General features: G+C 42.0%; 1 protein-coding gene across 1 annotated transcript in view; it reads right to left on the bottom strand.

Annotated features, from left to right (window-relative positions):
* Positions 1-19,503: 19,503 nt before the first annotated feature.
* The window catches only part of LOC306876619 (polypeptide N-acetylgalactosaminyltransferase 13-like), a gene marked incomplete at its 3' end in the record, with an annotated part of 131,433 nt that continues 124,574 nt past the window's right edge, over positions 19,504-26,362 (bottom strand). Inside the window, exons 12-13 of the mRNA XM_079427931.1 lie at positions 22,670-22,699; positions 19,504-19,689 (exon numbers count right to left, since the gene is read on the bottom strand). Coding sequence (XP_079284057.1) covers positions 19,504-19,689; positions 22,670-22,699 — 216 coding nt within the window. The remainder of the gene's footprint in view (positions 19,690-22,669; positions 22,700-26,362) is intronic.

Below are 26,362 nucleotides of genomic sequence, written 5' to 3'. Positions count from 1 at the left end.
GTTCTACAGTGGTAACAGTCTCTTGGACCACAATACGACAGGATGAGAGTACATTGCTGGGCTCCACCACCATACAAGGAGCTGAATCGAGCACCACCGCTTCGGGAGGTTCTGCAGCATGTGCTGCCACCTCTGGAGAAGCTGCAGCAGGTGCCATCGCCTGGGGCGGTTCTGAAGTAGTGTACACAGCCCAAACGCAACATAAAGCAATCCCCATCATGGGAAGCGCTTCGGACAGGGGAAAAGGTGCAGGAACAGGAGGGTTAAAGTGAGCTGTTGTGGGTATACCAGCTGCATGTGCAGACACCAGTTGTGCATCACTCACACTGGATACCAGACTGGGAAATTGAAGAACTGACCTTGAATATCTGGGTGTTGCAGACAGGACGTAACAAGACTCTGGCTGATCAGCTGTGATGTGAAGAGACTCTGGAAGATCAGCGGTGATGTGACTTGCCTCGTGACGATCAGTTGAGACTTGACTTGACTCGTGAAGATTAACTGTGACTGGACTTGACTCATGAAGATTAGCTGTGACTTGATTGGGCTCATGAATGGCAGCTGTGACATGACGGGGCGTTGTTGTGTCAGCCATCTTGCAATCAGACTCCGGTGCGACCACCATTTCACGAGCGGGTTGAATCACCGGAGTAGCGATCAGTACACTTGAATGTCCCAGAGCTTGCGACTTACTGAGTTCAGCAGCCGCCATTACAGGCACAGACACAGTGTTATTTTCCTCCTCTGCGACACCCACAGTAAATGAAGAGCCAACACACAACAGAGCATAGTCCAAAAACTGACTTAGTGAAGAACGGTGACCCTCACACATAAGCTTTGACTTTAGTGGCTGATTAATGCTGTCACAAAAAAAAAATCGATCAAGACATCATCCGGGAAATCAGAATAATTAGCAACGTCTAGATATTTTTGAATGAAGTCCTCAAGTGATCGCGTACCCTGCTTGAGGGCTAATAATAGTCTTGCAGTGTACATACCTGGCCAGTATTGTTCATGAAAGCCGCTGGATCCTTGGGTGGCTGAATAGTCTGTAACGGGGTGAACGAGACGTGAGACGTCTGGATCCATTTGCAAACTTTTATTAATAAACATAGAAAAATAACAGGCAGGGTCAAAACACCAGCAAACGGGTATGGCACGGGCAAGACACAAGAGTAATCCAAGGGCATGCGTGGGTCCTCGATCGGCGAACAATATCCAGAGGGCTTGAGAAGAGGCGTAGTTCGATAACCTGAGCAATAACCCAAACGAGGTATACACGGAGTCCGAAACGGTGAGACAAGGGTAAATCCATGATACAAGGGCGATAAACAGGAAACAAGACTATAAACAAAACAAACTAGACTTAGAAAACACAGAATGGCTCGGTAAGGCAGCTAACACTAGGAGAGTGTTATACGCAGAACCAGACTCAGAGCTAAACATGAACACAGAAGGGTCGCTAAGGCAGCTAACACTAGGAGAGTATTATACGCAGAACCAGATTCAAAGCTAGACATACACACAGAAGGCTCGGTAAGGCAGCTAACACTAGGAGAGTGTTACACTCAGAACAATACTCGGCAAAGACAGAGAGGAAGTTCAAGCCTTATAAAGTGTGTGTAATCAGTGCAATCAGCTGTGTGATCAGAGCAATGTGAGATTGGTTGCATCCAAACAAGCGCCAAAATAAAAATGGATGAACAGCTGATTCTCTGTGTGTCTGAATTTCCAGAGCTATACAATAAGTTTGCAGTCAGGAGCAAAGCTGTCATGGAGACACATCTCCATTCAAGTAGGCATGTCAGGTGTGTTTAAAGTCAGGTAGCTTATTGTAGATAGGCAGTATGCATCAGTTTGTCACGTGAAATAGACATGGGCAGCAGCAGAATTGTGTTAAAAGCCTTTCCTCCTCTAGCCTCCTCCACTACTTCGTTAAAATAATGCGGTTTTACAAATAAACTACACCCACAGCCTCTTCTTCCTTGCTGCTCTCTTTCTTCTTATTACTAGCAGGGCTACTGCTATCGCTCGCTTCTTAGCACGGGACAGATACATGTTTTGCTGCTGACCGAAAGGTGGAATAACAATCAAATGACTATCAAATGACTAGACGTATAGAACTCCCGCTAAAAAGTTTGAAAACTCTGCCTACTTCGCTCTGGCCAGTGTAGCGCAAATCGCCTTGTATCTGAAGGGCTGCGCGAAACCCAGCGGCCGGCGCAGCGCATGCCGCGTCCTGTGTGAAAGGGCCTTGACACGAGTGCACGCGTCAACGCTAATTCAGTAAAGATTTCAACTTAACTGTCACGAACTCAGCCTCTGTGGCTCCCTCCGATCACCACCAGAGGGTGCCATCACCTGAGTATTAACCATCATTGGACTCCATTTCCCACATACCCCGTACCTGTGGCTGATTACACTCACAGGTGTTTTCCATTGACTCTGATCTATTTAAACTGTTCTCTCTGATTCCTCATTGCGAAGTCTTGTCTTGCCATGCAAACATTTCCGAGCGTTTATTCCGTGTGTGATTCCCCGTGTATGACCTGGACTGTTTACTGGACTCTGATTCTCTGCCTCCTGCCTATTCAAATTCAATCTGCCTTGTCATTTGATTCTCCTGTGTGTTTGCTGCCTGCCCTGATCGCTAGCCTGAACTTTGACTTTGATTGTGCCTTATCTACGATGTGTTTGAAGCCCGTGATTGAACTTGCATTCTGTCTTAATAAAGCTGCACATGGATCCTAACGTCACTGACTCCTCGTTACATTAACGCAGACTGTCAGGACTGACCTTTATGCAAAAATGGAAATGCTCACGTGAATTTGTGACATTTACAGATAAGAATATGACCGTAAACTGAAAGTTTTTGCGCTGAGGATGCACACGCATCTGTCAAAGCGCCTGACATGGCAAGCCATTATGCTAATGCATTAATTTAAATCTTAAAATAAAGAATTCTCATGTTGTGGACAGCTTGGATGACGTACTTCTCCCGCAGCATCTCATTCTGTTTCCTCCACTATTTTGGAGTGATCATTATTATTAATGATCTCTGTGAATTGTGCGTGTTCACTCAGATCACCCCCCAGTGGCAAACCCTTCAGTAAGTATGTTGGTAACATTGGTAATTTTATGGACCATTTCTCACTATTAACTTTTTGTTTATTAGCATGCATATAACTAGCATACTGGCTGTTTATTAGTTTTTACAAAGCACATATTAATTCCTTATTCTGCAAGACCATATTTTTAGATCCTTTATTCCGACCCCATACCTAAATTTAACAACTACCTTACTAACTAAATAAGCAGTAAATTAGCCGTTTGTTCAGGGAAATGTATTCCCTATTCTAAAGTGTTACCAGTTTATTCAGTCCATACATCAGTCTAATATACCTGCTGCTATCTATGTCGTCTATGTAATTCAAACAACCAAAACGCACTCACTGCTTTTGACGGAATAACACTTGTAGCATATTTAATCCATATAGTGTAGACTAAGCAGTTGTTATTTTATATTTGATGACTTTGCTTAATTTCTTTTTATTTTATTACTGATTGTTTGATTGTTTTCTTCAGTAAAGGCTTGGAAATGTACACACAGCCCAAATAATTATTTTATAAATATTTTAAATACTGTATTGAAAGAAAGAAAGAAAGAAAGAAAGAAAGAAAGAAAGAAAGAAAGTAAGAAAGAAAAATAAATGCATTATTTGCAAAGTATTAGAATTTACATGAATTTCCAAAACCTTCCAGTCACACTGTAAAATCCTATGGTCTCAAAATGACAAGGATCATACAATAAGTTTACATTTTATTTCTCCAATTCTCTAATTGTGAGGTAAAGGATCTTGCATCTTGAAAGATTAATGAGACATAATTTTGGTGGCTCAAATGTTAAAGCTATTTGAGTCTACAGAGTAGGTATTCAACACAGCCTCTGAAAGCATCGTGCCATCCAGCAGAACTCCAGAGGCGGATAATGAAAGCTGCTGCCCTGCTGAGTCCAGACACCCTTCCAAAAAGCCTGGAGCCTGCGGGTGATTGCTCCTCAACAGCTCTGAATGAAGGTAATCAGTCACTGTCTCACACTGAGAGATAGGTGAGAATATGCACTGTTCTGCCTCTCCTCAACTGTAGACTGCTCAGACTCTGACACTATTTTACAGTTCATGCAGCAGACAGCATGGCAAATGAATTGACCGCATGCGGTCTCAGGTTTGGTATGAATCACTGAGCATTTTGAGTTCATAATGAACACCAGCTAGTTAATATCCACACATAAGAAGCATGTGTTGTGTTTTAGAGCTCTCACAGAGCTCTCAGTCATTCCTGCTTCAGTAGCACTTTAGTGCAAATACAAAATTCATTTGCACTTGTACATATTCAGACCTGCTGAAATTTGTATTTTCAGCAAACAAGAATCCTTGATTCCTCGATAGCTATTGTATGATGCATAAGATTTGGAATACAGCACAAAAGTCAAAAACATTTATGATACTTGTATGGTGCTTTTTGAAGCATTAAGTAAAAACTTGTACGTGCTTACCTGAATCCTACCTGTAAATACCTATGTGTGTGTGTGTGTGGATTAACCCATATAGCCATTTACGTAAAAAAGCTTTAAGCTAATATTCATGAGCCCACAGCCTGTCAAGCTTAAGCACAACAGAGACTGATATGCTGACAAAATGCAATCTAAGGCCATAATCCACCATCTGCAATCAACCAGCTCATAATTCTCAAAACAGTATGAAAAATATGCATTTTTAAATTTCTTTTTGCAATCAGATTAAGTTCTATTATAAAAATGGTTGCTTGACTGATGTTATTTAAATAGTTTCTTTAGGTGTTATGCTTTCAAATTAATTTCCATATCAATGTATCAAACTACATGCATTTAAACTGTGCTGTGTTGTGAAACAATTCATGATGAAATTTAAAATCACTTCTTAATTTTTACTATTAACATGAATAAAATGAGTAAACTGTTGCTGTATGCGAAAAGCTATTTAATTTGTATTTATTAAAACAACAAGAACAACAAAACTCAATTATATCATAATAGCTGAAATATTTCCCCCATTGAAAGAACTCAGATTCAAATTAGGTCCCTTACCTAATATACCTGACCACTGGAATCAACAACAACATACTCTCTTAAATACAACATTCGCATTAAATGAAAAAAGTCTGTATAATGATCAAAGAGTTTCTGAAATCTTACATTGTTACAGTTCTGTTCAGCATATCAAAGAGAGTATTCCTACATGACAGTAACTCAAACACACAACAAAAATGACAAAAACTTATTCTTCACTGATATCACTTTTTTTTTTCATTGACATAATGTGGAAAGAAGATAAAATACCATCTGGGCATAAACATCATTTACCAGCAAATGATGCCTATGCCCAGACTAGAGCCCTGCGCGGGACTGTTTTCTTCATCCCGCTCCCGCCCGCGCCCGCCGAATTTCTGACCAATACCGCCCGCTCCCGCAACGTGTGTGTTACACTCCCGCCCGCACCCGCAATATGTATGTCCACTCCCGCCCGCACCCGCAAAACTCTGAGAATTTATTCCCGCACGATAATAGAGATGCATTGATTTTGTGTCTTCTCCCGTCCCGCAGGAAAAAAAAACGTATTGTATTGCAATTATTAAAGAGATTCATGTTTGTTCCTTTCCCTGACCTGCATGTATTCTGACGCACTGGTAGGGAAGATGAATATAGCCTGGGCTATCGGGGACATCTAAAACGCTTAGGCTACCGCGCGTTTCTTTAGACTTCAAGTACTTTGATTTTGTAGACAATGACATCATGTCGCTAGGTTACCTCCCGATCCCGCAGTGTTTTTTTTTAGCCGCCCATTCCCGCCCGCAGCAAAGTTCAAACCGCCCGCTCCCGCGAGATTTGCGTTGGGTCCCGCGGGACCCGGCGGGTCCCAATCCCAATGCAGCCCTCTAGCCCAGACCTATTTATTTATGTTGTACTTAATCTTACATTTTATTATAAAAATGTCCAACCTTTTTAAAAAAAAATATATATATTTATTTTATTTGTGCATTTTGTGTCTGTTATCAGCTAGTGCTGAAAAATCTGCACACAGACATACAGTATATCTACCGCTTTTTCAGTTTTTCTTTTTTTTTTTTTTACCACGTCAGATAAGGTCTGCATGGTTTCATTCTTGTTACACCTACTGTATATTAGCTTCTTTTATGGTTAAAAAAAAGTTATCGGTATTTTGTAAAATGGCCAATATTAATTTAGATAACAATACTAATAAAACATCAATAAAAAAATGGGTTATCCACTTCCAGCTATTATACTTGTACTGATAACCGTCCGGTATGCTGCTAGGACTGCAAACCGGTAGTTATATAATTTTATGTATTATGGTAATCATATATTATTTGGTTTGTAGCGCAAATTGTTTTCCCATTTACTAACTCTGAGAAAATTGTGTGCATCTGAGTAGCAAAATAAGGTGGATATAGTGGCAATCTAGTGAACAACAAAAGTTTGGAAATGTGTTAATGCTATATGTTTGAGAGTAACACAATGTCCGGTTTCACTTTATTTTGATGGTCCCTTTAACACATTCTGTTGACTATAAGTAATGTTGCACCTACATATCTACTAGCTCTCAATAGAGTGTACTTGCAAAGTTACTTGTAGTCAGTAGAATGTCTGCTGGGACACCGTCACAACAAAAAGTTATCAGATATTAATCAGACAGTCTACTAATGTTCTATTGAGAATTTGTTGACATATAAGTGTCATGTGCAACATTACTTATAGTCAACAGAATGCTCAAACGAACCATCAAAATAAAATGTTACCGAATGTCCTTGGTCAGAGTAGGGTGGAGAAATGTATGGCGGTGAGGAAAATAATAAGCAGTAATACAGGAAGCCATTAGATTAGACATGTTTTTTTCTACACTGGCAGTCAAAGTCTGCGTGGTTCTCAGTGACGGACGTAGTATCAGTGTGAGGGGGGTTACAGAGATCTCTGTGTGAGACGCTTTTATCTATGTGCATCTGAGCAGAACACAGACATCATCGCCCTAGTGACAGCATCAGCTGTGTGCTCTTCACTTAAGTCAATAACACTCCTTCGAACTTGTGCCTCTTTTAGCAAGAACATAAAACATGTATCATTCCTCTATAATACAGGGGTGTTTGAAGAAGTGGTTGATTATATCATAAGATGATTACATACACAACATATAAGGACGTCCACAACCTTTTAAAAATTCTAATTTAAAATGCATCTGCCATATTTGAGATATATTCAGTATATGGGTTTTATTTTTGGGAAAGAAAGAAAGAAAGAAAGAATAAGTAGCGCAAAACTATTCTTTCTAAAAAGTTATAAAAGTTACATATTTTCATGAGCTTATATCAATGCTATATATGTATGTATATATATATATATATATATATATATATATATATATATATATATGACACAGTGGTGTCACGGTTCGGTACGTTTTCGATACGGGAGGCGGGGCAATTGGTTACATCGCAATGTTGAAAATATTTACATTTACATTTATATTTACATTTATTCATTTTAGCTGACGCTTTTATCCAAAGCGACTTACAATTGCTATATATGTCAGAGGTCGCACGCCTCTGGAGCAACTAGGGGGTTAAGTGTCTTGCTCAGGGACACATTGGTGTCTCACAGTGGATTCGAACCTGGGTCTCTCACACCAAAGGCATGTGTCTTATCCACTGCGCCATCACCACCCCATATTTCTGTTTTAAACCATGAAGGCGAGCCAATGGATATCACACAAGCATCAAGGTTTTCACGTGCAAACTTTGCGCAAGATTTATGCTGGTGAACGTCTTAATCTCAGTCAATTCACTATAAGCAGAAAATGAAAGTAAAAACGGAATGACAGAGTAATGACGGAGCTTTCGGCATCTGACGCCGCATATTCTCTTAGAGACAAAGAGAGACAAATCTACTTCAACATATGCTGATAATGGTATAGCCTATAGCTCTTTTCATTTATTCCCTTTATATTTCTCTTGTACATAGTAAAAAAAAAAAAAAAAATGAGAAGAAACGTATTTTGTGTTAAACAGGTTGTTTTTGAAAGTCGGTGCTCGAAATAAAAGCTTTTATTTAATTGATTTTTTATTGATGACTGCAGTGTTAATATTTTAATTATAGTACTATAATTCATTGTAGGTAGCCATAGCCTATAGCCTAATAGACCTGTTTTAAAAGACCTTTTTAAAAAACATTTTAATTGAGGAGTAAATAGCCTAATCTTATCCTCCCAGTGTGTCAGTTATGCGGTAAAAATTGCGGGGCAAATTTATTGTACTTTTAATTTAATAATAGGCCTACATTAATTGGAAATGCCAAATCCTCTTAATATTGCCAATAATTGATGTTTTTGACAATATCTCTGGCGATACAAGATCATCGTCTATCGACGCACCCCAGCAAGGGGAGGTTATCGCGGGGCAGAAAGTACGTTGCCTGTTACGTCATTTGGGCTCCGTTGAGCGCAGTGGCACTGATATTTCACACACTTTAAGCTCCTTTGAATCTGAATTACTCCACTGTTCTTACAGTGCTGTTCATGATGGTGAGTGGGGGGAGTGCAGGGGGGTTTCTCCTGAAGTCCACGATCATCTCCACAGTTTTGAGCGTGTTCAACCATTCCGGTTCTCTCTCAACCTCACTCTAAAAACACATGCAGAAGGCTACATAACGCGGCTAACCTGTGCCCTATCTCTACATCCTCCACTGCACCTCTTTCTTTCTCTGTGGGTCTCTGGAATTGCCAGTCAGCTGTCAACAAAGCTGACTTTATTTCTGCTTTTTCCTTACAATCCGCACTCAGCATCTTGGGCTTGACTGAGACCTGGATTCGTCCAGAAGACTCAGCAACCCCAGCTGCTCTCTCTCACAATTTATCTTTCTCTCACACCCCAAGTCAAGTTGGCCGGGGTGGTGGCACTGGTCTGCTCATTTCAAACAATTGGAAATACTCAACCCACTCTCCCCTAGGCAATCACAACTCATTTGAATCTCATGCCATTACTGTAACAGCTCCTATAAAACTCCAGATTGTGGTAATCTACAGTCCCCATGGCAAAATTCTAGCCACCTTCCTAGAGGAGCTGGACGGGCTGCTGTCCTCTTTCATGGAGGATGGCACTCCACTCTTTGTCTTTGGCGATTTCAACATTCACCTAGACAGGCCTTATGCTACGGACTTCCATTCACTCCTAGCTTCATTTGATCTCAAATGCCTTACCACTACTAGCACGCACAAATTAGGCAACCAACTTGATTTAATTTACACACGCAATTGTACTACAGATAACATTCTGGTACAACCACTACATATCTCTGACCATTTCTTCATTACATTTACTTTACATTTTGCTACCCGGGTGCCACCATCTCCCTTACCGGTTACTTTCAGACGTAACCTACGCTCCCTTTCCCCCTCCCTTCTTTCCTCTGTAGTATCCTCCTCTCTTCCCTCGCCTACCCATTTCTCATCTCTGGATGTGAATGCAGCTACTGACACTTTATGCTCTACCTTAACCTCTTGTCTAGATGACATCTGTCCTCTCTCCTCCAGGCCAGCACAGGCTGCCCCCTCTAACCCCTGGTTATCCGATGTTCTTTGTGAGCATCGGACCAAACTCGGAGTGGCAGAGAGAAAATGGCGCAAATCAAACAATCCGTCGGACCTGAGTAGGTATCAGTCTTTGATATTTCCACAACAAGATCAACAGCGCCTCCAGACATACGCAATCTCTTCAGAACATTTAATTCTCTCCTCTGTCCCCCTCCTCCACCTCCCACCACTTCGATAACTGCTGACGACTTTGCCACTTTTTTCACAGACAAAACTAGAAGAATCGGTAACCAGTTCTCAACTCACTTCAGTCAACACACACAGGACCTCCAATCAACCACATCCACTGCTCTAACTCCCATCTTCTCCATTTGTCCCCTCACCGAGGTGGAAGTATCCAAACTTCTCCTCTCCAGCCATTCTACAACATGTCCTCTCGACCCAATCCCCTCACACCTTCTCCAAATAATCTCTCCCACACTCTTACCGGCACGCACACACATAATCAACACATCTCTCCTCACAGGCATCTTCTCCACAGCATTCAAGCAGGCTCGGGTAACCCCACTGCTCAAAAAACCTACATTAAACACTTCTCTTTTAGAAAATTACAGACCGGTCTCTCTCCTTCCATTCATAGCGAAAACACTCGAACGAGTTGTCTTCAACCAGCTCTCACTGTTTCTTTCATAGTACAACAAACTGGATGCTAAACAGTCAGGCTTCAGGAGTGGCCATTCAACAGAGACTGCGCTACTCTCAGTCACTGAAACCCTGCAAATTGCAAAGGTCGATTCCAAATCATCAGTCCTCATTCTGCTGGATCTTTCTGCTGCTTTTGACACTGTCAATAATCAGATCCTCCTGTCTACCCTCTCATCACTGGGCATCACTGGGATTCCACTTCACTGGTTTGAATCCTATCTCACCAGTAGGTTTTTCAGGGTGGCCTGGGGAGGGGAGGTATCCAAACCACATCAACTGGTCACTGGAGTTCCTCAGGGATCGGTTCTTGGACCCCTCCGCCGATGACACACACAGCTCTATCTCTCTTTTCAACCAGATGACCCAACGGTAGCTGCACGGATCGCAGGCTGCCTGGCGGACATCTTGGCATGGATGAAATAACATCACCTGCAGCTCAATCTGGCAAAGATGGAGCTTCTTGTCTTACCTGCCACTCTGAATCTATAGCATGACTTCACGATTCAGTTAGGCTCATCAATGATTGCCCCATCAACTTCGGTCAGAAATCTTTGATGACCAGCTGACCTTCAAAGAGCACATTGCAAAGACTGCTCGATCCTGCAGGTTTGCACTACACAACATCAGAAAGATCAAGCCCTTTCTGACAAAGCATGCTGCACAACTTCAAGACACTGATGCTTGCATACAGAACTACCACAGGCTCAGCACCCTCCTACTTCCACTCACTATTACGAACCTACATCCCCTCCAGAAGTCTGAGATCTGCTAGTGAGCGACGCCTTGTGGTACCATCACAGAGAGGCTCAAAATCACTCTCCAGAACATTCTCGTTCACCATTCCTGGCTGGTGGAATAATGTTCCCACCCCTATCCGGAATGCTGGATCCCTGTCAATCTTCAAGCAACAACTGAAAACTCATCTCTTTCGGCAGTACTTGACTTCATCCTAAACTAAAAAAAAAAAACCTCACTCTTTCCCTCTCTTTCTCTCCCTCCCTTACTAGCTAGTACTTATTTAAACAATGACTGAGACTAGGTGTTACGAGCACTTCCTCTGTCTGATTACCTCTTCAAGATGAATCGCTTTTTGTATTCCCCAATTGTAAGTCGCTTTGGATAAAAGCGTCTGCCAAATGACTAAATGTAAATGTAATAAGCAACTAGTTAAGAGACCCTAAAATAAAGTTTTACCATAAATTCTGTCCAATATTATTGTAACTTTCAGTAAAATTGTGGCTATTTTATTGGCTTGAGTTTTTCAAATTCAGTATCATTAAAATTGAGTTAAATTAAAAAGTCTTACAAAATTACTTTATATTGTTTAATAAAATAATAAATAATCACTGCAAAGCATTTTCGGATTCGGTTTCCAGGTCAAGTGCATCCAGAATTTTCGGTTTCGGCATGTATATGTGTCAGAGTTTCAGTCACCACAGTCACTGCAGTCATCAGGACCCACGTTTACAAGATCACAGTCACCTGCGTTCTGATTCCCCGCACCTGCTGCAGCTAATCAAGCTCCACTATTTCTGCACACTCTCCACACTCCTTCCTCGTCCGGTCTACCGTTCACATACCTGAACCAAGCCAGACCCCTTTGTACTTACATGTGTGTTACCTTACCTCTTGCAGGAGTCCGCTCCCCGGAGATTACAGTCAGTCACTGCAAGCTAAGCCATCAGGACCTTGTCACGTTGTGCTTCACTCACCTCTCCTTCCTCCTGGTTACTCCTCAGTCTCCTTCAAATAAATACCCTTGTTTGACCACATACCTCTGTGTCTCCTAGCCTGTGTCGTGACAGAAGACCGGACAAGGACCGTACGCGTGTCATGGAGCCCCGGCTACCCGCAGCTGTTGACATGCTGGAGGAATTGGTCAATACCCTCCTAGCCTCCCTCCTGCTGGCTCCAGCTCCGGCACCTGCCTCTGTAAGTCCCATGGCCATCCCTGCTTCCAACACGGGTGACGCAGCTGGGTGTGGCGGCTTTCTGCTCCAAGTCTCCCTCTTCATTGAGATGCAGCCACAGAAGTTCATCACCGAGCGATTGAAGGTAGATTTTCTCATCTCCCTGCTAAGTGGCAAGGCGTTGCTGTGGGCAAAGGTGATCTGGGATGCCCAGAGTATTATTATTAATTCCTATGAAACCTTCTCCAACCATTTCAAGGAGGTCATAGTGTCGCTGTGGGACGACTATCCGTGCAAGACCGACTCCTGCGATTATGTCAAGAGGAGTCCTCCATTGACGTCTACACTCTAGAGTTCCGGACACTTGCTGCCACCAGCGGAGGGATTGCGGCCACACTGCTGAGTGCATATCGTCTGGGGTTGAATTCCCGTCTTCGCTCCCAGATGGCGATCTACGACGACAATGTGGGCTTGGAAAGCTTCATTCAGCGTGCCTCCCGCATTTTGCAATGCCTCACTGCCTGTGAGGAGGACGCAGCCGCACACCAGCTAGCCTCACCCGCCTCCAGGCTTTCAGTACCAGAACCCATGCAAGTGGACTCGTCTTTCCCGCACGGAGCGTGCTCGCCGCCTCACGGCCGGACTGTGTCTGCACTGTGCTTCCCCCGGATCGGACCTCCATGAGACCTCCACGCCCAGCGATGAGTACACTTCAACTTGAACCTGATGTTTCCACATTATCCTTACTGCCAGTGCAACTACTCATCCAGAATCCTCTGTTTCTGTCTTCGCCCTCGTCGACTCGGGCTCCTCTAGGAACTTTTCTCCTCTTTTAACTTTTAATTTCTCAAGCCCTCCTAATCAGGCGCAACCTACCTCGTAAGCGGCAGCCCCGGGAGCTCCGTGTCGAAACCATTCAGGGAAAACCGCTCGGGCGTGGAAGGGTTAATTATCAAGCTCCCCCACTGAAGCTCCGAGTCGGATGTCTGCACGAAGAAACCATTTAATTTCTGCTACTGGAGGGACCCACGGTGGATATCATCCTGGGACGCCCCTGGCTCAACCAACATTCTCCAGTGGTCAGATGGGATCCTTGTGAAGTCACTCGCTGGAGTGAGACATGTTTCCAGAACTGTCTGTCCTCGATTCCTAAGCCACCCAAGAAATCCTCACATATCCAAATGTGTTTCTTCCTCGTCGAAAGCCCTGAGCCTCAGGTGAAGTGTACGATCCCATCTGACTACCAGGCGTTCCAGGATGTGTTCAGCAAGCAGGCAGCCACCCGCCTTCCACTGCATCGGCCATGGGACTGTGCCATAGACCTGCTGCCTGGAGCTAAACTCCCCAAGGGTAGAGTTTACCCTTTGGCAATCCCGGAGCGAAAGGAAATGGAGGACTACATCAAGGAGACTCTACAAACAGGGATTCATCCGGCCATCTACATCACCCGCCGCCTCAAGCTTCTTCTTTGTGGGCAAAAAGGGCGAAGGGTTGAGGCCAAGTAGTGATTACCGAGCCCTGAACTCATTGATTACCGAGCCCTGAACTCACAGACAGTGAAGCTGCCGTATCCACTTCCCCTGGTCCCAGCCGCCCTCGAGGAACTCCGTGGAGCCTGCATTTTCTCCAAGTTGAACCTGCGGAGCGCGTTTAACCTCGTGTGTATCCGGGAGGGCGATGAGTGGAAGACGGCATTCATCACACCCTCAGGCCATTATGAATATCGGGTTATGCCGTATGGCCTTCACAACTCACCGTCCGTCTTCCAGTGCTTCATGAACGAGGTTTTCCGGGAGTTCCTCCATCAGTCCGTGTTTGTTTGACGACATCCTTATATACTCCCGGAACTTGGCCGAACATCGCCACCATGTGACGCAGGTCCTTCAGCGGCTCAGAATTCACCATCTATATCTGAAGTTGGAGAAATGTGAGTTCCATCGCTCCACAGTGCAGTTCCTCTGATACAACATCAGCCCCGACGGGATCCAGATGGACCAGGGGAAGGTTAATGCCATCCAGGAGTGGCCTCTTCCACAGTCAGTGAAGGAACTGCAGCGATTCCTAGGATTTGCCAACTTCTATAGACGGTTCATCCACCTATTCAGTCGGCTCACAGCGCCCCTCACCTCGATGCTGCGTGGCAAGCCCAAGTCTCTGTCCTGGAGCCCGTAGGCTCATGAAGCCTTCCAGCCTTCTCAAGGAGGCGTTCAGCACGGCCCCCATCCTTCATCACCCTGATCCTCAGGTCCCCTTTGTTGTCGAGGTGGATGCCTCGACCACGGGCATCGGGGCCGTGCTGTCTCAGTACCATGGTGAGCATCCCTGCCTCCATCTTTGCGCTCTTTTCTCCCGGAAACTGACCCCTGCGGAGCAAAACTACGACATCGGAAACCGGGAACTGTTGGCCATCAAGTTAGCTCTGGAGGAGTGGCGTCACTGGCTGGAGGGAGCTTCATCTCCGTTCACCGTCATAACCGACCACAAGAATCTTCAGTACCTCAGAGATGCAAAACGTCTCAACCCCGTCAAGCCCGTTGGGCTCTGTTCTTCACACGTTTCCTTTTTTCCATCACCTACCGTCCCAGAAGCCAAAACCCTAAGGCCGATGCACTCCAGAATCTGAACCCATTCTCCCTCCAGCCATCACTGTCAGCCCCATCCAATGGGAAATCACTGAATGCATTTGTGACGCCACCCACACCGAGCCAGCTCCGCAGGGAGGACCTACGTTCCATCTTCCCAGCGAGTAACCCTTCTGGGCTCAGTTCACAAAGTACCGGGCTCTGGACATCCAGGCAGCCTGCGAACCCTCTCGCTCCTACAAGCTCGGTACTGGTGGCCCAGTATGGCCGAGGATGTCATCAGGTACGTCCGCAGCTGCTCAGTCTGTGCCATGTCTAAGTCCCCCTGCCATCTTCAAGCTGGCAAGCTGGTTCCCCTGCCTGTTCCCCAGAGACCCTGGTCACACATCGGGGTAGACTTTGTCACAGACCTTCCCAATTCTGAAGTGCATAGATGCGGGCTTGTGGTAGTGGACCGTTTGTCCAAGGCCTGCAAATTAATCCCCCTAAAAGGCCTACCCACGGCACTCGAGACAGCAGAGAGTCTCTTTCACCATGTGTTCCGAAATTACGGTCTGCCCGAGGACATTGTCTCAGACCGGGGTTCCCAGTTCATTTCACGGGTATGGAAGGACTTCTTTCAGCTCCTAGGGGTGACAGTTAGCTAATCTTCCGGATACCATCCCCAGACAAACGGCCTGACTGAGAGTAAGATCCAGGAGCTCGGTCATTACCTTCGGTCATACTGCTCAGATGATCAGCACAGCTGGAGCCGATTTTTCCCCTGGGCCGAGTATGCCCAGAACTCCCTCTGACAATCCACCACCGGCCTTACTCCATTTCAATGCATACTCAGTTACCAGTCCCCACTCTTCCCCTGGACAGAAGAGCCCTCTGAGGTTCCAGCTGTGGACTACTGGTTCCGAGAGAGCAAGAGGGTATGGGACTCGGCGCACATCCGCCTCTAGCGTGCAGTGCGGAGGCACAAGTTCTTCGCAGACGTCCGTCGGTCAGACCCCCCTCAGTACCAGCCAGGCGATCGGGTCTGGATCTATGTAGTCCCCGCTACATAGATCCCTTTCCAATACAGAGGCAGGTCAGTGAAGTCACGTACCAGCTCCAACTCCCATCAAGGTATAGAATCCATCCGACTTTCCATGTCTCACTCCTGAAACCCTTTTCCCCTTCCACCACCGGACACACCTCCTCCCCCAGAGGTGTTAGAAGAGGCCGCAGTCTATCAGGTCAGTGACATTCTGGACTCATGGCGACGGGGCGCCCGGCTCGAGTACCTGGTGGACTGGGAGGAATACGGACCGGAGGAAAGAACCTGGGTGGCCCGGGACGATATCCTGGACCCCTTACTCCTGGAGAAGTTCCATCGAAACCACCCCAATCGTCCCGCACCCCGTCGTCGTGTTAGGGCATCAGGAGCCGCCCCTGGGGGAAGGGGTAATGTCAGAGAGTTTCAGTCACCACAGTCACCGCAGTCATCAGCACCCACGTTTATAAGATCACAATCACCTGCGTTCTGATTCCCCTGCACCTGCTGCAGCTAATCAAGCTCCACTATATCTGCACACTCTCCACACTCCTTCCTTGTCCGGTCTACCATTCACATACCTGAACCAAGCCATACCCCTTTGTACTTACCTGTGTGTTTCCTTACCTCAGAAGTTCTAGTTTCTCCACCGCTCCTGTTCTCCTCCGCTCCCCAGACTCCTGCAAGAGATCACAGTCAGTCACTGAAAGTTAAGCCATCAGGACCTTGTCACGTTGTGCTTCACTCACCTCTCGTTCCTCCTGGTTACTCCTCAGTCTCCTTCAAATAAATACCCTTGTTTGACCACATACCTCTGTGTCTTTTAGCTTGTGTCGTGACAATATGTGCATTAATGTGTGATATATTTGGCAGTAAATTTATTATAAATTCAGAAATTCAAAACAATAAATGTTGTATCCTTTGGAAGTGTGTATCAATGAGTGACATTATCCTGTACTGCCATCATTCATTTGCTAATGCTTGATGAAACGAAAAACCTCTGAGTGAAAAACACACATAAAGACACAGTCATTAATGAAGCGTAGGTGGCCAAACATATGCCGAAAAAAAAAGCTGATTTAAAATAGCTGGAGTGGCCATTCAAATTCAGGGTATAGACAATTAAAAACCCCTCATTCTGTCTGTGCTGAGCGCTGCTGCCGTGAGAGTGTGTTAGTGCAAAGGGTCCGTCTCCACAAGCCCAGGCCATGAAAGAAACCTTCACAATGAGATCACTTCAAAAGAGCTTGTAAACAAAAGCAGGCACATTTCAATCCACCACGAACAGATAATCAAGCTTAAATACAACCACCTTCACTGATCTGATGCTAAATAATAGTTGGAAGAGGTGGCCATGGTGGCTAAAAGTACATTTTCATTTCACCATAAAATGTTTATGTAATAAAAACACATTTCAAATTAAATTAAATTTGACACAAAGGTGCTCTGAAGGTCCTTGAAATAGCAGCATATATCTAGCAGCTCCTATGATGTCTGTTATTGCATTTGTGTGTCTTTGAGTTGCTGTCCCCTCCCATTTCTCTCAAAAGGTCAGCAATAATTGCTCCTAAATGCATGGAAACCTGCCTTGACTGTGGACTCACATCACAGCCTGAGCTCCATAAACCAATTTCACATCAAAAGGCCTCACATTCAATAAATACTATAACCACAAAACTATTTCACAATTTAAGATTAAACTAATCTGTGTGAGGTTCATTCTCAGGAAGGAATTTGTGTTCTATGCGTCTTTCCATGACTTGGGATTTTTTATTTAAATAAAATAAATTGTGTTATATTTAAATATATTTAAATATTTAAATAATTTTAATGAAGAACGTAACTCTATCCAGTGTTATTTCTGTATCATATTTATTATTTTTCTTTTAAATACATTTATTTCAGCTAACATTCTTTAAACTCACGTATATAGTCTATTTATTAAGTAGTAGTGGTTGGGACACACCCCCTTATTTTGGTCCCCAAATGTCTGGTAGAAAAAGGTTCAGTAGTAACCTTTTTAACCCTCAAGCATCCTTCATATAGCATCCCTTAATTGGTCCTTCCTGGAAAAATGTGGGCACGAAGGTCTCATGTAAGATACCAATTTATATTTTTAAATAAATGTCATATCACTGTCTTTAATAATATAAAAACGAAAAATGTATGCTTTTTTGTGTGATTTTTGGTGGGTTTTTTATTTATTTACCTGTAAAAGTACCATATTTGTATGTAAAATATACTTATATATATAATATTATAATAATAATATTATATATAATATTTATAATAATAAATATACTTAAATATACTTGTTATATTTAATACTATTTACTTCTGAAATCAATCAATCAATCAAGTAAGTTTAGAAAGCCAAAACCTAAGAATTTGGGGACTTTGGAGACATCTGGTGACATATCATGGCATAAAAATATAAAAATATCCAAAATATCAATAGCCTCTATATGTAGTACTCAATAGATGCATATAGGCTGAAATCAATACACCATTGTTGTAACGAACTTAACCTCTTAAGTTTTAGATTTGATCACAAGTTAAAATTGTAGAAATTGTTTAAAAAACATTTGTGTTGGGCGAGACTATACAAAGATGGAAGACAGAGTATTAATTTATTTCTAACAAAAACAAACAAAAACTAATCAAATTTCAGTAACTCAAAAAAAGTAAAATGGGTAAAAATAAACAATAATCCTAACAAGTACCATGTTTCAGATATGTTTTGTTTGGAAGCATTCAAAACGCTTATAAATCATACAGAGTGATATTTTTTTTTTTTTTTTTGCGAACGTAAAAATGCACAGTTTCCTGTGAGGGCTAAGTTTAGGTGTAGGGCAACAGCACATGCGGTTTGTACAGTATAAAAACTTTTCACAAAAACAAACGTGTGTGTGAGCACACACAGTGACTGATTGGCTCAAAAAATGGTCAGTCATTGCCTCATTCAATTCTTTGGTTTTGTATGTGTGTTTTTGTTCAACAAAATTAAAAATTAAAAACCCACTGTGTTATAGGCTCATTCAACGCTTTGTAAATGTGTGCGTGTGTTTGTGTGAGTGTTTTCCTCATTGAGAATGTTTTATAGGCTCACCCCTTCAATTATGTATATGTATGATCTGCATTGTGTTGGATTTATTGATTTTTATCGGTCAAAAAAAAAATGCTCTGAATTATAGTATTTCACAATTATTTCCTATGGGTTCCTATGGGTGTGACAAATTGAGTTTTGTTTTTGTTTTGTTTTTTCTACAACCACTTAACTTTGCTGAATCTAGTCTTAATGATTTTGCCCAAACTTGTCATGAAGGATGCTTGAGGGTTAAATGAAATAATACACCATTTCCTGAGAATGTCTCGTGCCCAGTCCATGCATGACATCTTTACATATCCAAAGTAAACTAAAAAGTAAAGTAACAGCCAAACTAAACCCAGAATCATGTGCAAGATACTCAGGACTTCAGATACACCTGATAGTTCTGTCAACAATTATATGAACGTGGGGTAAAGCACACTATTCACTAAGACAGCTCTAATAACTACCTACACCTTCCTCACCTCTACAGGTTGATTTTGGATTGGGCTACTGGCGCTTTCAAAACTGACCTGCCATCAACAGGAAGTTGTGGTAGTTACAGAAAGTAATCAGTTGGGCTGTAGTAGAACTTCTTATAAACCTCCTGTCGGGTGAAGTTTCGGAGGATCCAGGCCTGAAGGGGGCTATCCTCACAGTACTCCACCGTTGGGCCGTATGTCCCGTCCTCCAGCCGACTGATGGTCAGACACGACTGGGTGATGATGTGCAGGAAGGTGCGTTTCTGATGGTTTCCATGAAAACATGATGACAATAAACCAGGTATGGGTATTGATAAGGAGGTCAAAATGTGTCCCAGTCTTTTACATAATAAATATTTGTTTTAATAGAAGTATACTTTAAAGAAGTGCACTTTCTTTAAAGCCTGACTAAACATTAAAGCACATGTAAAATACTTGATTCGAATTTTAACGTTAAAGGTCCCATGGCATGAAAATTTCACTTTATGAGGTTTTTTAACATTAATATGAGTTCCCCTAGCCTGACTATGGTACCCCAGTGGCTAGAAATGGCGATAGGTATAAACCGAGCCCTGAGAAAATGAATGCTCAGATGGCCCGATCTGGAATCTTCCCCTTATGTCGTCATGCGGGGAAAGGTTACCTCCCATTTCTCTGCTTTGCCTGCCCATGAGAAAATGAGCTACGACCGTGCGAGGCGAGCGCAATTTTGTTTAGAGAGAGACATCATGGCTTGCAAACGAGCGAAGCACTGTTTTGCGTCTGAGTAATAAACTGCGCATATTAACAGACAAATTATGTTCATATTTAAAAGTCCAAACAGTCAGTAAGCGACAAGTGATTAAATTATTTATTGATGAGTCTGCTGCTTTTAGGCATACTGAAAGCGTTGCTTCTCTGCCGCTCGCTGCTCAGAACAGATGCCGAGAGAGGCGACACTGCGCCGGGAGAGAGACCTCACGGGGCAGTACTGGAGACATCTTCCAACTGAATGATAAGGTTTTTTTGTTTTGTTTTTTTTAAGTCGCTAGGTTTGTTAGTATGTACCCGTTATGGGAAAAAAGCCACCTAAAGGGTCTGAAAGTTACTAAATATTGTGCTAAAGTCGCGCTCGTGTGTGTGAGACGTGGGAGCTGATGGCAGCGGGTAGTGGATATTGTTGCTGCCCGCCCAGGTAAAGTCTATGTGTGGGAAACACTGACCGTATCAGCCACAATATTTTAAACTAACCATTCGGAGACGTCCTGCTGTAGCCGCTGAGTTGCAACTTCTTCATCTGCTGCTTCTCCATCCGGATCAGATTCTGGGTCAAACTGAAAAGCTTGAAGGACTGCGTGTCTATGAGCCATTGCGATACATCCACTGTCAACATTAGGGCATGATACCGTGGCCGCAAGCTGCAGGACACACACCCACCCTCCACCTTGCCCCGCCTCTCTCCTCATCATTAGCATTTAAAGCTACAGACACAGAAATGGCTCGTCCTAAGGATAACTCATTTTGGGACTGGCACGTAGTGGCTGAAATTCTGCACCAAGGCTGAATTTCGGGAACGAGACTTCAGATACAGTACTAGAGACCAGTTAGGCCTATATAAAAGCTTCCAAAAAACAGCATGTCATGGGACCTTTTTCAGTATTATATTTAAAGACAATATATTTTAATACTAAATTCATCATTACTAATGTGCAATTACATGAGAGAAGTATATTTTAGTTTACCATAAAGACTTGTCAGTACATTTGGCACTTTTAAACCATATTACAAAGACAACAGACATTCTAATGATGAAATCACGTATAAAAATGTACTTTAAAAAAAAAAACATTCTAAAGGTCAGTTAACTGGATTTAATAAAAATGAATTATAGTTAAAATTTATATTTAATTACAATTAATATGCAATTAAGTGTCCAAAAGGTAAACAAAAGGGACTGAGACCTCAAATGAAAATACATAAAAATTATTAAATTAAATTTTTATTATTATTTATTTTTTTTCGCATTAATGACAGCAGTGCTTGAGCTGACATGGACAAAATCTCATGATCCATGTTAACTTGTTAATTTTGAGGTTTAAATTTGGCTTTTGAATCCCAAATTTTCAATGTGGTCTCAGACTCCACTGTACAGTATATGTACACACAGAGGCTCTAAGGGCACAAACTAATGGGGGTCACGGGAAAAGGTCAGATGTGGAAATGTAAACGTAGGGCTGGAATGTCAGGGAATAAGCGTGGGTGTGTAGTTTGTGTTCACTTGTGTCTGGTAATGACAGAAATAAACTGTAATGGGGCTGACTTAGGTGGAGCAATTCTGCATTAATGCCTCTTTACCTTCTAAAATAGCTATTTAATTGGAAACAGTGCCAGAAACTGAGCAAATGGCTCAATCTCGGAAAACCCAAATCATCCATTTTCACACGCAGTGTGAAAAACCTGACAGCTATTTTTAAACAAATGACTGTATCTGGTTGCTAGTAGCATATGGATTAATGGGAAAAAGAATCACAATTTAATGATGGGAGATTCTAGGATGCAAAATGTTGTCAGTATCATCTTTCTTCATATTTTGATCATTAAGTCCTGCAGCACAAGTCTCCAAGCGGTAGAATAAATGCAATGCCCTGCATTACAGACAGCTGAGATGTAAAAACCAAACCCTGGATACGTGTTTGTGTCCAACATCAAAATCAAAGCCACCGAGGGGATGGAGATCTATTTTTAGACGGCTTCTGATTTCTTGAGCCCCTTTGTGATTCAACACTAAGGTCCCTTACGGCTCAAGTGTGATGTCCTTTTAAATAAAATTACTCATTTATTTGGAAATATAAGCACTAGAATCGACCCAGCTGACAAAGAAGTGCAATATGTTATATTAACAGAAATATCAGTAGCACCAATGAACTCTAAAGCTTCTTATTTATTCAGCTGTGGTGTATGTGGTATGTGTTTCTTGATATCTTGAGAATGCTGTAATGAATCTCAGATATTGATTACGTTATAGTCACTGAAAATCAATGCCTGATGAGGTTTGTGGAAATGTTCTAGGGCTGTATAGTAAACAAATATATTTCTCCTTGCCATATCTCTATGAGTACAGGCCTACAAATATTTCTGTATTTACGTAATTGTGTTTCTAAACCACTGACAGTGTGACTCAATTACAGTGGGAGTCTACTTCACAAACACCTCTACCAGAATATTCAAACAACACACAGGGAAACATAATTCAGATGATCTTACCTTAAAGTCATACTCCCATTTGCCAACATACTAAGATATGTACAGAAAGAATAGTTCATCAATTTCCAAGGCCAGTAAATGCACAGCATCTCAAATGCTGTGCTGCACCAAGACGATCAATATCCAGAGAAGACAGAAATACAAAATATCCCAAACATACAGAAAGTGAATAATAATGTGACATACAGCACCATCTGGTGGTTAAGATCAGAGTTTTTCAACTAGCTGCAGGTCTAATGTGATATTGTAACACTTTATTTTAAGACCCAATTCTCACTATTAACTAGCATGCTAGCACACTGGCTGTTTATTAGTGCTTATAAAGCACAGTTTTTTTCAACTTCTAACATTTTCAAAACTTTGCCTCTTTTTTTCAAAACTTTACACACAAATCCAAGAATTGCGCACATAAAAAAAAAAAAAAAGCTTCTGTAGGATATCAGAGACCGAATCAGACAAAGTTAAGATTCGATTCAGAACATCGAAACATGATAAGCTGAAATTCCAGAGAGGCCCAACAGGACGTCATAAATCTGTCCAGATCCTAGCGCCAACTAGTCTGAAGAAAGCCTAACCAGCAAGCCTCTTTCACAAAACAGCTTGCAACATTGAGACAAAAGAACACTTAATGATAATTCCAATTCAGGAAAAAGACTGTCAAATTTGGGGTGAATAATCAAGACTGATGGTCAAAGATATGGCTATCACGTGTTCCACGATTGAATTCACGATCGCCTTTAGATTGACTTTCCCCCCACACACAGAAGACAAAGAACCAGACTGAAATTCATTCGTTCACAGAGACAATCTTTTCATATGCACTAAAAATCATCTTAAAATTACTTATGAATTATTTCTCTGCATAGAAATAACCTATAATATGTTTGTAACCCACACATTAGATTATCATGTTTTAATCAAATATGTATGTTTTTTTAATCACTATTGAATAGCTGAAGGATTCAGATGCGTGTTTGGTATGTATGAGTTTGAAAAATCATGCTTTAAATGTTTCTTCCAATCAATTCTTTGTCAAATGCATCATAGTCTTGTTATAGAAATCATGTTCAAACGTATACTTTGCAAGAGCCTGTAAACTTTGGACCTTCGGACTGAACAGATAACATGTTGATTTATTGATTGGGTGGAGGAACAGGGCAACACCCCAAGCAAGGACAGTATCTAATTGGTCAAGACGTCCAGATGGGACGGTCTGAAAGCCGAGTTTAAAAACTCAGGACACAAACTCTTACCCCCTTCTCCTCTTCTTCTCTTTTGCCACCGTGTTTTGACGCTACTCTTTGAGCGTGCTCTGCCCTACGTGCCAGCTGCCACCACAATGAGAAGAAAAACCACCTAGTCTCTTTACATCCTTTTATTCTTTTACTTTAATTTATTTTCTTCTCCGTTGCGAGTTTTGTGTACTCAGTTAAGTTTTGCCACCACGCCTCGTCTCCGAGTTCAACTTGAGTCTGTGATCGCCTCAAAACTTCTACCAGCCACAACTCCGCATCCTCAGCCAACCCCAACCATTGGCTTCCCAAGACGTCACTTCAAATACTACTGAACTCTCAGCCAATCAGCAACTTCAGGTAACCCCCTTTCCTGCAAGACGATGACACAAGGGAACCCCTTAACACAGGCAATGCAAGCAAGTAGCTTCCAGAATTTTGCTGAGCTGGTGCATTTAATATAAATTTTAGCCTCATTGAGAAACTCAATGCGAGGGTTAAATAAGTGATTGATGGTTGTTCAGGTCTATGCAATAGCACATATTGCTGTAAATTTGGGATATCACATTTTCATTCTCTTAAACTCATCCTTTTCTCACTTTCTCTCTTTCTGCAACGTGTGGATGTGTGAATGCTTGTGTTCATGTGTTAGATTAGTTTATGTCTTAGGTTTATATAAATAAAATGTATTTATATTGAAAAGAGAAGTATCTTGTGTTTTGTGCTTACGAGTTAATGTCTTAATCTGCCAATCTTATTACTGTGCTATTAAATAGTGTTTTCACTATATTTTGGATTTTAATATCCAGTGCAGAGTTGATGTTATATGGCTTTGTCAGTGAATCGTTGCCGCCTCAGTGATCAGCTGTAAAACATTGATTCTGTTCAAATTCCCTATAAATTATAAATGATTCCCTTTGAGCTAAATTAAACTATTTACTTTAAAGTACATATTACGTTTTTACGTTACACCTCACATCTATTGCAAAATGAAGCACTGCATTCAAGATAACACAAACACATCTCAAATGCAAACATTTGCATACACCTTTGCCATAATATTAATTCCTGTAATTTTTTTTGTGCTACATAGAAAATTGTGTGTTGTTTTATGAAATGAGTCAAGAGGCTGATAATTAATGTATGGTTTTGCAGATTTGGTGTGTGGTTCTGGTGTTTGGATGTCAGGTTTCAGAAATTGTGTGACAAGTAAAGATTTTGTGTGTAAGCAGTTGAAAAAAAAAACACTGTAATGCCCAAAAGTGTGTGAAGATTAAAATTCAAAGAGACAGGATAGTCTGTGCATGACCTGATGTTTTATTCGTAGCCAGAATGAGCCGATGTGTACAACACGGAGACCTCAACACTCCCATGCAGTGTTTCATTCATTCAGAAATTCCAAGACAGACTCATAGAAGTAATAACAAAGCCTCTAGAAGGCAAGCCTGCATCCTTTAGCCAAAAAAGTGTAATGGCTAATGCTAACAGAAAGGAGACCAGAATTTTGTTTGAATGGATGTCAATGGAGGAAAGGTTTCACTATGCTGAATTAATAGCTTTTTAGAGGAAACGGCTTATCATTTAATGAATCGACAGCCTATCTGCTAATCTTCAACATGTTTTACACTAAACCATACTTTTGGATTGAACTATTTTCAGAGTTTACCTCAGAAAAAAAAAATAGTTTTATAAGAGAAGTCACTGACTTTTTGTGACAGGTGGGATTCAGCTTACGGCACTTCCCATTTATTCCTATGGTATCCGTAAACAGCGACTGAGTATTTTAAAACTCTGACTGAAATTCAGTGACATCAGGGCTGTAATGTGATTGATTATTAAGGCCCACATGATCCAAGTTAGCCGTTACGCTTTCTCCAATAGTAAGTAATACAGACCCTCTCATCTCCCTATAGTAAACAATCTCTGGTAATAATGTATCTTGTCAGTGTCTGCGCTTGCTTGGCCATTTGTTGTGGAAAAATAAGTAAAGTGTGTTCAGCTAAATTCAATTAGTATTTTGTTAGATGGGTATAAAAAAGCTTAGTTTATCGTGGCAGTTGTCGTGTGAAGGCCTCCTTGTGTGATGACCGAAGAGTGTAAAGACCATTGACTCTACCGTGCGACTCCACCGGTCTGGGACACCGGCAAAGGATCTAAGTATCACTTTTTATTTCTCCTCTTTTCTACTACTTGTTTCATTTCTGTTTCAGTTTTTATAACCATTTCTTACTATGTGTAATTAAGTTGTTGTTTTTAGCATGTGTGTTTGGCAGTGTTATTTCTTAGGATTTTATCAACTACACTGTCGTGATTTGTATTTGTTAACTATTTTAATTTTAGTTAAATAATGTCTGAATTGATTATGTCTTTATGATTCTAATGAGAATCATGAAGTCAAAGGAACTGCCTGAAGAGCTCAGAGACAGAATTGTGGCAAGGCACAGATCTGGCCAAGGTTACA

The sequence above is a fragment of the Barbus barbus genome (assembly GCF_936440315.1).
Source record: "Barbus barbus genome assembly, chromosome: 11".
NCBI classification, from domain to species: domain Eukaryota; kingdom Metazoa; phylum Chordata; class Actinopteri; order Cypriniformes; family Cyprinidae; genus Barbus; species Barbus barbus.
Note: the sequence above shows the minus strand (reverse complement) of the source record. Positions and strands in the feature narration are given on the sequence as shown.